The sequence below is a fragment of the Macrosteles quadrilineatus genome, unplaced genomic scaffold (genome assembly GCF_028750875.1).
Source record: "Macrosteles quadrilineatus isolate MER2022 unplaced genomic scaffold, UCM_ALF_1.0 Scaffold_8__2_contigs__length_117827958, whole genome shotgun sequence".
NCBI classification, from domain to species: domain Eukaryota; kingdom Metazoa; phylum Arthropoda; class Insecta; order Hemiptera; family Cicadellidae; genus Macrosteles; species Macrosteles quadrilineatus.
In genome coordinates this window covers 55,848,778-55,864,646 of record NW_026542601.1, presented here as the reverse complement: position 1 = coordinate 55,864,646, position 15,869 = coordinate 55,848,778, and the positions used below count along the sequence as shown (strand labels likewise).

Genomic DNA, 15,869 nt, shown 5'->3' with positions numbered 1-15,869 from the left:
CTAAAGATAATGCACTATCTTGTCGCAATCGTTGGTGTCAGCTTAAATACCGGTTTTTGACTCCTCAGTCTCCAAGCACAGATAGCCGAGGAGGCTAGGGCGTGTGTCAATTGGCCAGTGGCATTTGTTTGCTTGGGTTCGATTCCCGTCCTGCGTGGCAAATAATTGCGTGACCTGAGTGTATTGTTAGAATATACTACAACCACTGGGGCATAGTGAGGTGTTCATAATCCTTGGTTTAGACGTACACCTCGAATCATCGGATTGGGCGAATCTTTTAACTAAGTGGTTGTTAGTGTATCCTATGAACATGCAGGTCACCAATGGCCAATTTTTTGTTAAAATAACCTTCCTCTCTATATCCCTTAGAGATTTTAGTAAACAACGATATATTGTTGCATAGCACTCAAAGGGTTAAATAGATTTAATTGAAAATTAATTCAGACAAATGAAAATTTGCTTAGTCGGCAGGTTTGCTGCGGCGGGGCTATTTTAATCACCAGAAGCCCATTTGTAATTGTAGTAGAAGTCATTATAGTTTCATATATGAACAGTCATAATTATTAGTAACGGAAGAGTTATTATGTTTTGCGGGGTGGCTGCACTGTGCACTGAGCCCTGAAGTGGGATGATTCGTCACGGCTCCTTCTTCTATGTCCACCAACGAACGTAAGTGGTTCTCTTGCTATATCGTCCACTTTTCTAGCGTAACGTTAGGTTACGACATTTTGGCGCAGTCGGTAATAAACCTTTTTATCATAGTTAGGGTAGTACGCGATAACAGTTGTTGTTTTAGTGCGTATTATAGTTGAGATGATTAAAAATGGCGAGTATTAGTGTTGGCAGGATTTCTGAATTTAATCCAAGTGAGGAGGACATTGTGCCCTATTTGTTGCGCCTGAAACATTTTTTCAAAGCGAACAATGTTAAGAAGGAGAACGAGGTGTCGGTTTTAATTACAGTTATTGGTCCCAGGGTTTTATTGGTCCTATCCGATTTATTATCACCGGTAGAGGTAGATTCTAAGACCTATGATGAACTTGCAGCGTTGTTGAAATTACATTATGCGCCCAAGAAGTTGGTTGTGGCGGAACGATATGTATTCTACTCTCGTGTGCAAAAGCCGGGCGAAAGCATAGCGGAGTTTGTGGTTTCAATAAAACATTTGGCTAGTTCGTGCAAATTTGGTACCTTTTTGAAAGACGCTTTGAGGGACAAAGTGATTTCCGGCATTTCTAATGAAACTATCCGGCAGAAATTGTTGTCGGAGGAATTGGACTTTGACGAAGCTTATGCGTCAGCGCTCAGGCTGGAACAGGCGGAATCGCAGTCAAGCCTATTTGTGCAACCTCCTGGGGACATTGCGAAAATCAATGTGAAAAGTCAAAATAGGCCTAAAACTTTCGTGAATAGGAGTAGTGAAAATCAAAATTCTAGAAACTCTTGTTGGAGGTGTGGTTCTGCTGGTCATTGGCCTAGTGCGTGTGCGTTCGCCAGTTACAAGTGTCACGGTTGTCAGAGAGTAGGTCATCTCAAGAAAGTGTGTAAAGCCAAGAAATCTTCTAGTTTCCATGGTAAAAAGTCGACACCTAGGATGGGGGTCCATCAAGTGGAGGAAGAGGTAGGCCTAGGCCTAGAAGTTCCAATGGCAGAGATAGGTCTGTACAACCTTAAATCAGGATCAGACAACGGCTATAAGGTAGGCCTAGTGGCTAATGATGTATATTTAGAAATGATTCTAGATACAGGCAGTGCCTTGACTATATGTCCTTCTGAGATATTTTATGAAAAATTTTCTAACCTCAAACTTAGGCCAGCAAATGTGAAACTTACTACTTATTCAGGTCATGATGTACCTGTTCTGGGACAAGTGAATGTCAATGTTAAATATAATAATCAGCAGGCGAGTTTGCCTTTGACAGTAGTTAGTTTAGAAAGTAAGAGTCAGCCGATTCTGTTGGGGCGAAACTGGTTAGGCCAGTTGAGGTTAGATTGGCAAAATGTGTTTTCATGTAAAGCCACTGTGGATCACAGTTCTGATTTGGACATTGCTAAATTGAAGAGTAAATTTAAGTCAGTTTTTCAGCCTGGAACGGGCGAAATTAAGGGTGTTAAGGCTCATATTGTCTTAAAGGAGGGGACAGTCCCTAAGTTTTGTAAGGCGAGACCAGTGCCTTTTGCGTTAAGGGAGAAAGTTGAGAGTGAGTTGGACCGCATGGTTCAAGAGGATGTTGCGTACAGAGTTACTAATTCACAGTGGAGCACTCCACTTGTGGTTGTCCCTAAGCCTAATGGTGTTAGGCTTTGTGCCGATTATAAGATTACTCTTAATCAGTGTATTGAAATGGAACATTATCCGCTTCCACAGGCTCAAGATATTTTTGCAACTCTAGGCGGTTGCTCAGTTTTTAGCTGCCTTGATCTTTCAAATGCGTATCAGCAATTGGCGGTAGCGGATGAATCGCAACATCTGTTGACCCTAGCTACCCATAAGGGTCTGTATCGTTTAAAAAGGCTACCATATGGTTTGTCTTCAGCTCCTGCAATTTTTCAGTCAGCCATCGACCAAATTTTAACAGGTCTTCCAGGAACGGTGGCGTACTTAGATGACGTCTTAGTGGCGGCTCGCTCTAAGGAAGAGGGGCTTGCCCGTCTGGCGCAGGTGCTGCAACGCCTTGATGAGTTTGGTGTTCGAGTAAACCAACAAAAGTGTAAGTTTTTGCAATCTTCAATCGAGTATTTAGGACATGTGATTACTCGAGATGGTCTCCGTCCACAAGAAAGTTTGTTAACTGCGCTGCGTAAAGCGCCTGAGCCTAGTACTAAGGAAGAGCTACGAGCCTATATTGGTCTAATAAATTATTATCATGCATTTATACCTAACCTGTCTGCTAGAATAAGCTGTTTTTATGACTTATTACATAAGGATCATCCATGGGTGTGGTCGGAGGTGTGTTCTAAGACTTTTCAGGAGAGTAAATCATGGGTGTTGGACTCAAGTTTGTTAGTTCACTATGTTGTTAAAAAGCCCATAGTTCTGACATGTGATGCGAGTCCCAGAGGGGTGGCTGCTGTTCTATCTCATCTTATCGATGGTCAGGAAAGGCCAATTGCCTTCGCATCGAAAACGCTAAGTTCCAGTGAACGGAATTATTCCCAGTTACATCGGGAGGCTCTGGCTTTGATCTTTGGAGTCAAAAAGTTTCATAAGTATATATATGGAAGACACTGTATTCTACAGACTGATCATCAGCCGTTGATGGCTATTTTTGGCTCTAAAAAGGGCGTTCCTAGTATGGCGGCAGCTAGGCTGCAGAGATGGGCCTTGATTCTATCAGCATATGATTTGGAGGTTAGGTACCGGAAGGGAGTGGATGTCCCTCACGCTGATGCGTTGTCTAGGTTACCCTTAGCAGAAGCGGAACCTATAGAGCTGGATGCTAATTTTGTTTCACATGTAGATGTGTGTACAGAAGTGATGAACAATTTCTGTGTTGTCAAGGACATTGCACCTATTACTGCCTTGCATATAGGTAAAATGACGGATAAGGATCCGATTCTTTCGAAGGTCCGAGATTTTGTGATGTACGGCTGGACGAGCTCTGTTGAGCCGGAACTAGCTATTTTTCTAAGGAAGAAGGACGAGTTGTCCGTGGAACAAGGTTGTTTGCTGTGGGGTTCTCGTGTAGTGATTCCAAAGAAACTGTATTCATCTGTGCTTCAAATGTTGCATGATCAACACCCGGGAGTTACGCGCATGAAGATGCTGGCGAGAAGTTATGTCTGGTGGCCAGGCATGGAAAAGTCGATTGAGGACGTAGTGGCTTCTTGTTCTGCTTGTCAGTTAACTAGGAATTCGGTACCTAAAGTACCGTTGCAGCAATGGCCTACAACATCAACCCGATGGCAGAGGATACACATTGACTTTGCGGAGGATCCAGAGTCGAGACAGCAACTTTTAGTTTTGATTGACACATACTCTAAATGGTTAGAGGTATTTATCATGAGTTCCATGAATTCTTCCAAGGTTATTGAAAAACTCCGTACCTTGTTTTCATCGTATGGATTGCCTGTCGAACTGGTGTCGGACAACGGAAGATCTTTTACTAGTCAAGAGTTCAAAACCTTTTTGCATAACAACAATGTGAAGTTCACATTAACTCCCCCGTATCATGCGGCTTCAAATGGATCTGCGGAGAGAAGTGTTCAGGAGGTCAAGAAAAACCTTTTGCGTCAAGTGATTGAGGAACATCAGCGTTCTCAGCGTACCACTCTTCAAATGAAATTAGATAATTTCTTGTTTGCGTACCGCAACACTCCAAATACAGTTACTGGCTTAACCCCTGCAGAAATGTTCCTGTCTTGGAAGCCTCGTACTCAGTTGGTTATGTTAAAACCCAATCTCCAGTCATCCATTGATCAAAAACACAGGGAACAAAAAGATGCAGCTGATAGGCTTAGGGGAAGAAGCAGATTTTTCTCAGATGTCAAAACTGTCCGAAATGAAAAGATATCTTGGGTTCCTGGCAAAATAATTCTAAAGAGAAGTCCGGTCACCTATCTGGTGAGTGTTATTGGTGGAAAACCCCGATTTTGTCATGCGGATCACTTGAGAGCTCGGTATGCAGAAGAGGAGGAGATTTTTGTATCACCCAAGGATCCCGTTGTATCACCCCAAGTACCCAAGAATTCACCCCCGCCGGAGGATCGACCAACTAGTCCCATGATGATGTCACCTGTACCTAGGCCTACTACCAGTCCCAGGGAGAGCCTAGGGCAAGCCCAGCCTCAGCCAACTCCTGCGTCGCCGCTAGCACAGTGCAGCCCACCACCCTCGCTGAGGAAGTCTGCACGGACTGTGCGAAAGCCTCACAGGCTGGACTTGTAAAATTATTAATGAATAATGGGAAGAAGAAATTTTGGTTGCATTTTATTGAAAGTGAATTTATTTTATTTTGAAAGTTGAGTTAATTTTGAATTTATGATATTGACTTTTTTTTATGGGGAAGACGAGTGTAGTAGAAGTCATTATAGTTTCATATATGAACAGTCATAATTATTAGTAACGGAAGAATTATTATGTTTTGCGGGGTGGCTGCACTGTGCACTGAGCCCTGAAGTGGGATGATTCGTCACGGCTCCTTCTTCTATGTCCACCAACGAACGTAAGTGGTTCTCTTGCTATATCGTCCACTTTTCTAGCGTAACGTTAGGTTACGACAGTAATTATTTTTGGGTCTCAAGATTCGAAGATTCGAGATTTGATTTTTTTATGATTCGGATTCGGATTTGAGATTTGAGATTCGAGATTCGAAATATCTGGATTCGAAATATCTGGATTCGACCATCACTACTACTTACTTAGTCATCAGAAGTCACTGGGTGCTTGTTCTTGCCATAGTTCAGGCTGGAGGCTAATATAAGCTTAGGCCCTAACACAAAGTAAACGATGATTACACTTCTTAAACTTATTTAATTATTAATTAACTAATTATATTTGTAATAACCGCACTGGTGGATTAAGACATCTTAATTTTAAATATTTGACATCGCCAATTAATAACATAGCCCAAATCTAGTGTTTGTTGAAGGACAACAGCCATGATGGCCAGCTGGTCAGCTGATCGGGTACTACTGGTTTTGCAAGTTTTAGATATTACTTACTGGTCAGCACAGTCCGTCTCTTCCACTGCTGACTAGGCAGTCCTCGTGGTTTGCCGTCCAGCGTGAAGGGAGTCTCGTACATGAACCTGCTGATGTCATGCGCTTGCTCAAACTCTGTCAGTCTGTCCTCGGCCTCTGTCTTGTCAAAGAACGGTGTCACGTGGGTCACTTGTACATAGGCAAACTTGGGATCCAGGTCACTCGAGGCCATCTGTGACACCTCCAGCAAGTTAGTTGAGGACACAAAATTATCTAAATCATAGTGTCTACAAGTTATTTTAGATTAAAGTCTGCCTCTCTTCAGTGAAATTTTGCTGTAAAAAACAGCCTCTGGCCAAACATGTTTAGTTTATCTCAGCATTTTACTCCAGAAAACATGATTTCATAAGAACTTGTGACATAATTTTCCTGGCGGACGACAAGAGGGAAATTACGCCACCGGTAAGAAAACGAGATCCCAGGATTCGCCCTAGTCTGGTCGCGGGGAGTTTCCCAGGAGTCGATAGTGATTCGGATAGCCTAACTTTGATAGCCCTGGTTGTCAGAGCTCGAGACGAACGTTGCGGGTTACTAAACACCCAACTAGAAATCACCACTCTAGCCTAGGGCTTGTGGGGAAAATAATAATTTTGACTTGACTCTGTGGGCAATTATCTCAATGGCACACTACTAGCTAACTAAACGAGAGAACAAGTAAGCTAAGTAGTCACCCCACTTACCTACGGAGTTAAGTCGTCAACCTGCAACAAACAAGGTTAGTACAAGATAGGCCTAACCTAGCCCAACTCCCACAGAGTCCGAATTTACTAAAACAAGAAAACAAGTTGGCTTAAATTGTACAAGTGAGACACGAAACGAGAGAAAACTGAAACTAAAAATAAAACTGCTCCTGGAGCTGATAACGAAAAACTAAAACTTCAACTTCCTCACGTGTTCAACTTAAACCAACTTCGACAGAAATTGTCCAGCAGAAACCTGTCTGCTGGGACAAACTTTGGGACGTTTGGGAACTTTACAAAGGGTTTTAAGAATTAAAAAGAAAGTCCCAAATATGGATTATGAAACGTTAATCGAAATGATCTGTCACCAACTCCGATACTTTAATTAAATGAGTTGGTTAAAGCGTATGACGAGGTCTGCGAATCAGGCCTAGCCTATGAACTTCGACAAAGTTATCGCAGCCAAAACTGGTAAGATAAGGTACGAAAACCTGAGTCGTTTATTTCAAAACTTACCAAGATGACGAAACTTATTGTTTCCTCAAAAACACTTTCACCACACCACTTTTAAATTCCCGGTAAGCTTTCAGAGCTAACGAAACGTAACTTATTAAAACGAGTAAAGCGATGAAGAAGTTAACAAAATCTCTTCAAACCGAAGACGAAAATACGAATGCCGGGAATACGAAAAAACAATTCTTCTCCACAATTCTTCTTCTTCCTTCACCTTCGTCTCAGAATCGAGACGAAAGTTAAAACGCTTCCTGATTGGTCAGCACAAACAGAGTCAGCTGAGTCCCGTGTCAGCAAAGGCAGGCGCATGACAGCTTTAACATGCTTACAGCCGCCTACCGCTCAAAAGGTGGCCCCGCTGCTCTTCTTTTCTCCCGTAGCCCGCCCTCAGACGCAGTCGAACAACCAAACAACCAAACTGACATCAACGTCGTCTGCGATCTTGGGATTTGAGGTTAGGTGCGATGTCAGTTTAGCGTCGCGACTAGGGCTCAACAACAGCTTACATTCAGCTGTTTAATCTTCGTGGTTTAGCTGTTATTTTACCCCCTTCACATTTGACCCGTTACAAACTTAGTACATTTTGAGGATGTATAAATGCACTGCACTCAAAATTGCATTTCAAAATTGGAGTAAACACTGTAATTTATTCATTGTAACCACCAATTTCAATGTCTGAAAAAAATTAACAGATTATTTTTGTAACCCGGACAAAAATGTTAGGAATGCCTTAAAGATGTTTGTGACTCCCAAAAAAAAAAAATCAGGGAGATTTCAGTGACTGTAAAACACTCCAACAATGATGGATGCAGGTATACTAAGTGGTGTAAAAAAAAAAAAAATCAAAAACTGCAAAGAAATCAAGTTTAAGTGTTTAATCTTCACAAATAGGAACTATAGGTCGGCCGCTTAGAAAACGACCTCCTCCAGCATTGGTTTAGCATTAGCGCGCAGGTCGTTTTCTAAGCGGCCGAACTATAGTATTGTATCAGCATAATAAAAGATTAGGATCTTAACTTTAAATGCAATCTTAACATTGCCTCTCGCAAGACGTTGACTTACCGGAGCAGAGTCCATGATGATCTTGACATTCTCAGGCCCGAACCTGCTGCTGTACTGATGTAACAGTCTCTCTGATATCTCACTGAGTGTAGTCACCTTTGGCTCCTTGTATACAAACTCAACACCACTGTCATCCTCGAAAAAAGCCTACAGTAAACATCCATCAATGGATTAGCCAATTGTGACACAAAGTAAATTAACTACATAATGTATGTCTACCTCAACTTAACATCAACGAGTACTAGAGTAGAGAGCAAGTTACTTTAACAGTCTATATTCTGTAAAATTTCAGTATCCTTGTATATAATACGTGAAGGCGATTTCTACAAAACACTACTCCTCCGTTAATAATGGACGGATTTTTACAAATGACTTGTCAAAATAAAGTATTTTTTGTGTTGACGCCCTCTTTCAACAATTCCTGCAATAAAAGTCTTCGGGCTTTGCCCAACAGGCCATCAAAATCCCAATGCATTTCTTATGAAGAAAATATTTTGTTTACTTAAACAGACGAATAAGTTGTATTAATTACAGCTGTTCATCGTAAACACATGATACACACAAGAGCGTTCGTTTTCAGAGTGAGTTTGTTTTCAGTTTCGATAACTGGAGTGCAGTGATTGATTACATTACTGGATTTGACTCTTTTACAGTGGAAATTATTACTGTTAGGGTTATTCATTTTGAAATAACGCCTGTAATACTTTGCAATTGCTCGAATTTGAGCAACAGGTGCACTAGTATTATAGATTATTTGAAAGCTTATAGGTTTAGGGATGGACGGAGTTATATTTTTAGTTCGGGATGGGAAGGGACAGGATTTTTCCTGGTAAAAAAGGTTTTTTTTTTAATCTTGAGTAAATAATCTTGCATATAGCCAAAATTACAAAAGAAAAAAACAATTTGCACTGTTCTAAAAAAACAGTATTGGGTAAAAAAATATACATGTAACAAAAACTGTTAGCTAAAAATATTTTGCATTTGGTACAATTTAACTGTGAAAAACCAATCTACAGCCCGCCCTCGCTAGTCCGACAGGTACGGGACTGACGCAGTGTCGGATTTTCAAAAACGTCGGATTATCGAAAATGGCTATTCTGTAATGCATTTGATTGCCAACAAGATATAACTATCATTTTAAACAATATATTAATCACTATTAAATTCTTGGGAAGAATTAAAAACACAGAATAAAGTAAACACAATTTTAATTTATGTAGCTAAACTTATTTTACAGTATTTACAAACAGTACCGTACGTACATCCCAAAAAATACGCATAAAAGTAGGCCTACAGTACACAATTCATTAAAAAAGTAGGCCCCTGTAAAATTAATACATACGTGTTTCAGCACGGTATTTAGTTGTTAAAAAAGTCTGTGATTGACTTCTGCTTCTTTTTTTGTACACAGTCCATCATTGCTGCTTCTTGCAATCCTTTTAAAACTAAAACTTTTGTCATGTCCACATCTCTCTCTTGGCACCAACGTAACAAAGTATTAGCAGCCGATACAGCGTCATCACAGCTGACGGTGAAGGTTTTTTCTGGCGCTGCGTCCTCGATCACGTCGTCATCAGCTGCTGTAACTTCTTGGATTATATCTGCGTCTGTCACGTCAGCATCAAGGTTGTCCTCCATGATCCATGTCCTAAGCTCTTCAACTGATGCGGGGGCAAGTTGCACTTCGTTACAAAGTTCCAATGTAGCCTCCAAAACGGGTTCTGGGTCGCTGCTGGATGTAGGATTACATGTTGTAAGACATGGATTGTTAGGCCATACATTTTTCCAAGATTTGATCAAAGTTGTGCTTTTTACTTGTTGCCAAGCATATGCAACATTCAAAATGGCGTCCTTAATGTTGAAAGCTTTCAAAATCGCTGCAATATCAGCATCAGGTTGACTGACAACATCCATAAGAATGCGCTTTTTGTAGTGAGCTTTCAGAGTTTTTATCACATTTTGATCCATGGGCTGGATTAAAGCTGTGGTATTTTTTGGTAGGTACATAGCTTCAATGTAGCCATCAGCAGTTTTGATTTTCAATTCATCAGCATCAGGATGTCCTGGCGCATTATCCAGTAAAAGAAGGGCTTTCATTGGTAACTTGTTCTTCTTTAATTCAGCCTTAACTTGTGGAACGAAGCTGTTAGTGTACCAGTCATGAAAAACTTCTTTTGTGACCCAAGCGCGACTTTGTGACTTGTAAGTTACTGGCAGAGATTCAACCTTGACATTTTTGAATGCTCGAGGGTTTTTTGATTTTCCTACAACAAGCAGTTTTAAAGCATGAGTGCCTGATGCATTAGCACACACCATAAGCGTGAGTCGTTCTTTTTGCAATTTCCTTCCAGACACTTTTTTTTCCTCATCACTTACAAATGTTTCTGCCGGGAGCTGTCGCCAATTCAACCCGGTTTCATCGGCGTTGTACAGTTGCTCGGGAACTAAACCAAGCTCAGTAATTTTTTTGTCCAACATTTCAATGAACGAATCAATCTCAGACTTGTCAGCAGATACCTTTTCACCACTCATCTTCATAAACCGTATACCATGGCGTTTTTTGAAGTTTTCGAACCATCCATGACTAGCTCGAAAATCATCCTTCTTTGTTATTTCTGTGTAGAAATATTGCGCTTTTTGTTTAAGTATGTCTCCGGAAATAGGAGCATTCCGTGTGCGTTGTTGTTTAAACCAAATGAACAGTGCTTCTTCCACCTCAGGAAACTCGCTTGTTCTCAGTGTTTTCCTGTTTAAAGCGTCGTCTTCAACAGACTTCATAAACCCTTCAATTTTTTCTCTCTTCTTCATTACATCATAGATCGTAGGCCGTCCGATGTCATAACATTTCGCTACTGCAGTCGGCGTTTCACCGCTATCTATTCTTTTAATAATCTCCCACTTCTCCGATATTGTTAAAGTTTTGTGTTTCCGTTTAACACCACTTGTACTAGCCATTTCACACAACTACTGTACTGTACTGTACACGAACACTTGCACTTACTAACAAAGGTACGACTGCAACGGAAAAGTGAACTGCACGTCTCGAAAGTCAACTGAACACTGAACGGAAGGGCTCCGTCGGCAACGAGACGTGAGTCACAGTGTTTCATGTCACTGCATGCTTATTTTTGCTCCCGTAGCGGCGCCTGACGGCGCGTCGGATTACCGAGTACGTCGGATTTCAAAGCGTCGGACTAGCGAGGGCGGGCTGTAGTTATAAAACACAGCTAGCTAACAAGAAACATAACTGCATTTTGAAAAAAACTGTGTAGGGTTTCAAGGCCTGATATGGTTACCGGTAGAAAAGCAGTACAAGCTTTAGTAATCATTGTGAAGTTTGTACATCCCAATGACATCAGGACTATAATTTGCGATCGCGGTGCCATCGAGACCATCTGACGCAATAACGACACCATCATGAATATGTCCCGATCATGGATCCATTGTCAGCATGTTTTGCGTTCGCCGTACCATCAATGTTTCACCATCACGGCACCATTGTGAACAGCAGCCCCTATTGTGGCGCAATCACGGAGATAGTATCATGTTGTGGGTTTGCGGAATCATCGTGAATATATCCCACAATTGCTGAGTTATAATCATCACCACTCCCCATCCTGGTGACATTTCCCATGATTGCGGCAAAATCGCTGACAATTGGAACGAATCCTGTCCTGATAAAATCTCGAATCAAATATACTCCCACCCCATTGATAAATAAAATATTTTCCCCGAATATTTCTTTAAGTTTCAGGACCCGTCTATCCTATAACATATTTGAAGCTGGAAGTTGTTTACCTGTCCATAAAGAGCCACTCTGTAGTATCTTCCAAGAAGTCTCTTGCCTGAACGTTGAACTTGCACAACCTAAAAAAAATGTCATAGTAAAATTTCATATTCAAAATATATATTGAATGTTTCGAGGATAAAATCCCATTTCCAAACTTGAATTTCATAGTTTCACAACACAAACAAAGTCAATGTTAAAACATAAAACCGCAGATTTATAAACTTTTTACTATTACAGGATAGTGGAACATTTTTATTTATGAGGTCGGCTAGCTACAAAGTCACGAGGGGAGCTATCGGCATAGTTTCTGTTAAGTCCATGCTCAGTTGCTAGTAGCCACATTTTAATAATAATCATAACAAGCGTATAAAAGTAACTGTACCTTGACCTTGTATGTAACATACCTTAGTATAAGCCTGTGCCAGGTTCTGGTAGCATTGTGCCAGTGCCGGGTAGTTCCGTCGACGCTCATAAATCGGCACAATGAGTCGGTAAAGGTTGCCAAGACACTCAAACCGTTCCGCCTTCTCCAGATACTCTGCACAAGCTTCCAACTGCTCAAGTAGGGACTGTTCCGTGTACTGCACATCATGTACCCCTGAGGAAACAAGAAAAAATGACAATACTTAAATAGTTCTTATATTAGACTAGCTGTTACCACCCATGGGCTTCACCCCGTTTGACTTCATAAGTATTAATAAAGTTAAGCTGAAATAAACAAAACTGAATACAGTAATACAAACAAATAATCACACCTGATTTTAATAAGGTAATAAATAAATTGAAAGAAAAACATACAAATAAGTACAGTTGTGGTATTTTTAACATTATGTACCGGTATGTGGAAAGTTCCCTTAAGAAAGGAATTACGACCTTAAAGGGCAATTTATGAAATAATGGATAGTTTTGCGCAAGGATTCTCGCCATGACGAACATTTTAAGTATATGGTTTATGGGGTGTGACTTTTAATTTTCTCAAAAGTTTATGCGTACAGTCCAACCTCAGTATAACGAATCTGAAGGGACCGAACTGAATATTCGTTATAGCAAGGATTTCGTTAAAACGAGGTTCGTTATATTGAGGTTAGGTTTGCAGGAATTTCGCTAAGTCGAGGTTCAGAACCAGCATCGGTCAATATAGGTCGTGATTTGATCTCATTAAAACACAATTAAAGTAGCATAGGCTATAATACTTTACAGTACAGTGTTTACATTGTAAAGTAGAACCTCGATTATCTGGAGCACTAAAGGGTAGGAATCTTTAATATTGCGCAATCATGACATTTTTAGTCATTGACCTTGGTACAGATTATAAACTGTAAATCACAGCTTCCTCTAACCCACCTAAAACCTAGCCAAACACTGTATTGTATAGCAATAAACCACGTTAAGAACAAAACAAAACAGTAGAGAGTTTTGTAAGCTACTGCTAATGATAGGCCGGTAGGCTACAGTGCTACAGTACTGCAGTACTGCTTTAAATCACAACAGAGGAATGTCAGTACTGTAATAATAATCGTCAACTATGGAATTGGTGTTGCATTAGTTTAAACAAATCGTATTGAAATGAAAATAATAAAATTATTAGATAAGTCGTTATAAAAGTGTATAATCATAGCCATCTTAAAGATAATAAAAACACTCGTAAAAGGAATGTTAAGATAACGATGATTCTATTCTTTCTCTTTGCTTTGTTCTTCTATTTTTTTTCTTTCTTAGGTTTTTATTCATCCAAAAATTGTACAATTCACCATATTTACTTATCACCCGATCACAGCTTACTACACATTATGTCGTCATCAGTCCTCAGTGAATGAAATCAGTTCTCTCAGTTGTAACATAGCGTGCATGCAGCGACGACAGCAGACGGCAGACAGCGATGTGTTAAAATGGAGCGTGAGCGATGACGTCACCTTTCCATTTCATTTGATGAAGAAACTCATTTAAAAAAAAAACAATAATGGGGGTGGGTGGTTCGTTGTATCGAGGGAGAGACGCAGACAATTCGTTAGGTAGAGGTTAAATTCGCTATGTAGAGGTTCTGACAATGACAAATTCGTTATATTGAGGTGTCTTATTTTAGCCGGGATCATGAAAAATTCGTTAAATCAAGGTCGTTGATATGGTTTGTTCGTTATGTAGAGGTAAAACATACATTGTGTCTTATGGAGAGTTCTAGGGGATTCAAAAAAATTTGTTAATATCAAGGAATTTGTTATATCGAGGTTATATCAATTGCTGAGTTATAATCATCACCACTCCCCATCCTGGTGACATTTCCCATGATTGCGGCAAAATCGCTGACAATTGGAACGAATCCTGTCCTGATAAAATCTCGAATCAAATATACTCCCACCCCATTGATAAAAAAAAATATTTTCCCCGAATATTTCAAGGTTAGACTGTACTTTGGGATTTATATATGGATTCTTGATAAGATTTTTTGTTATATTAGATTGCAATTGGTTCAAAACCCTCGAGGCAGGACCCTTGAAATATCTGAATTATCAAAGGTTAATAAAAAATATAAATGGTTACTTTTAAAACCAATCTTTTTAAGTGTGCAGTATTGCTAGTTCTACAGTAAATAAGAAGGAAAATCAGCAACAAAATCTGTTCAAAATAAGAGGTAGAGGGTTGTGAATTACTTATTTACAAGGTTATGGAAAGCAATGTGCAAGTAATTTTATGAATTTCTCCATTTGATCCATCCTAGGTGTGAACATTTATTTATGTGGGTAAGGTTTGCTTCCTAGTGGAACGGAAAGTAAATTAAGATACGTCTTATAACACCTAAAACATATATTTATGCTTATACTGTTACTCACAAGACGGTAAATATACAAAAGATGGTAAGTGGTGATCGATTTTGATTGGACAGTCCAATCATCATCAGACCCAATAGGCGAATGACCTGTAGAAGTTAAGTCAAAGTGAAAAGCTGAATAAGGTTTTAGAAAAGTCATAGAAGGTACCACATTTTAAAAATTAAATACAAACAAAAACAAATAATTAACTTTGTCATTCGCCTATTGGGTCTGATGATGATTGGAGTGTCCAATCGAAATCGATCACCACTTACCATCTTTTGTATATTTACCGTCTTGTGAGTAACAGTATAAGCTTAAATATATGTTTTAGGTGTTATAGACCTATCTTTATTTACTTTCTGTAAATTTAATAACACGTACAATGCTGATCAAGAAGTTATCCTAGTGGAACTCAGATGTGTAGATCATAAAAATTACTTCCTACCTTACCACATAATACTGTTGCAGTATTACTCTATATACTCATATTTTTCCTTTTATCGTCAGTATTACACTATTACTGTTATTTTGCTTTGTTATTTTGCTTGGACAAGTTCCTGTTCCTTAAATGTGACTGTGGTAGGTAACAAATCAGTGACCCAGAATGACATAAAATGGCACAAGATTAGTATCCCCTCTTAAATAATCTAGCACTGAATCAATTTTCCACCGACCAAGCCAATGATAATGAGTCAAAATATATTTTCTTACTTACCAGAGTCCAATTTGAGAGATATCTCATCTCTAGGTATGTTGGAGGAGATAGCATCAAAGGCCTCAGCCCCCCATGACTGGGCCTCCTTCAGCTTGAGGTACTGTGCAATAAGAGCAGCAATATGCAGCTGACAACACGCAGCCTACACACAACACATCATGTCAGGCTTTTATATCCAAACCATTTAATGTATAGAAAGAAACTCATATTAAACAGCTTTGAATGGTTGATTTTCGGTGCTTCCGGTTGGTTTTATTCCTACTTGGTTAAAACAACTTATTGCAAAATAAATAACAGAGAGGTTTGAAGTTTAAAGATAAAGTTAAAAGTTTGAAGTAATTTTTTTCCTATATCTTAACCAATCATTAGTACGGAAACTGTGTAGGAGGTTAACAGTAGAACCTTGGGGGAATTATACAGGGTGTTTTTTTTACACAACCCAAGTTACAAGTACCATGAGACACTTTTCAACAATAAAACAAGCTGATTTGTTGGTATCCCTGTGTTCTTTACTTTATTGCCAATCACATAGGTCCCTTCTAAAAGTTCATGTAAAATATACACAATGGCAGATATTTGGTTATTAAAGCAATTTT

At 39.6% G+C, this 15,869-nt stretch overlaps 1 protein-coding gene across 1 annotated transcript in view; it reads right to left on the bottom strand.

The window, feature by feature from the left end:
- Window positions 1–15,869, bottom strand: part of LOC129001682 (dedicator of cytokinesis protein 9) — a 78,102-nt gene that overhangs the window by 3,448 nt on the left and 58,785 nt on the right. Inside the window, exons 31-35 of the mRNA XM_054429074.1 lie at window positions 15,274–15,415; window positions 12,153–12,346; window positions 11,757–11,825; window positions 7,959–8,105; window positions 5,665–5,875 (exon numbers count right to left, since the gene is read on the bottom strand). Coding sequence (XP_054285049.1) covers window positions 5,665–5,875; window positions 7,959–8,105; window positions 11,757–11,825; window positions 12,153–12,346; window positions 15,274–15,415 — 763 coding nt within the window. The remainder of the gene's footprint in view (window positions 1–5,664; window positions 5,876–7,958; window positions 8,106–11,756; window positions 11,826–12,152; window positions 12,347–15,273; window positions 15,416–15,869) is intronic.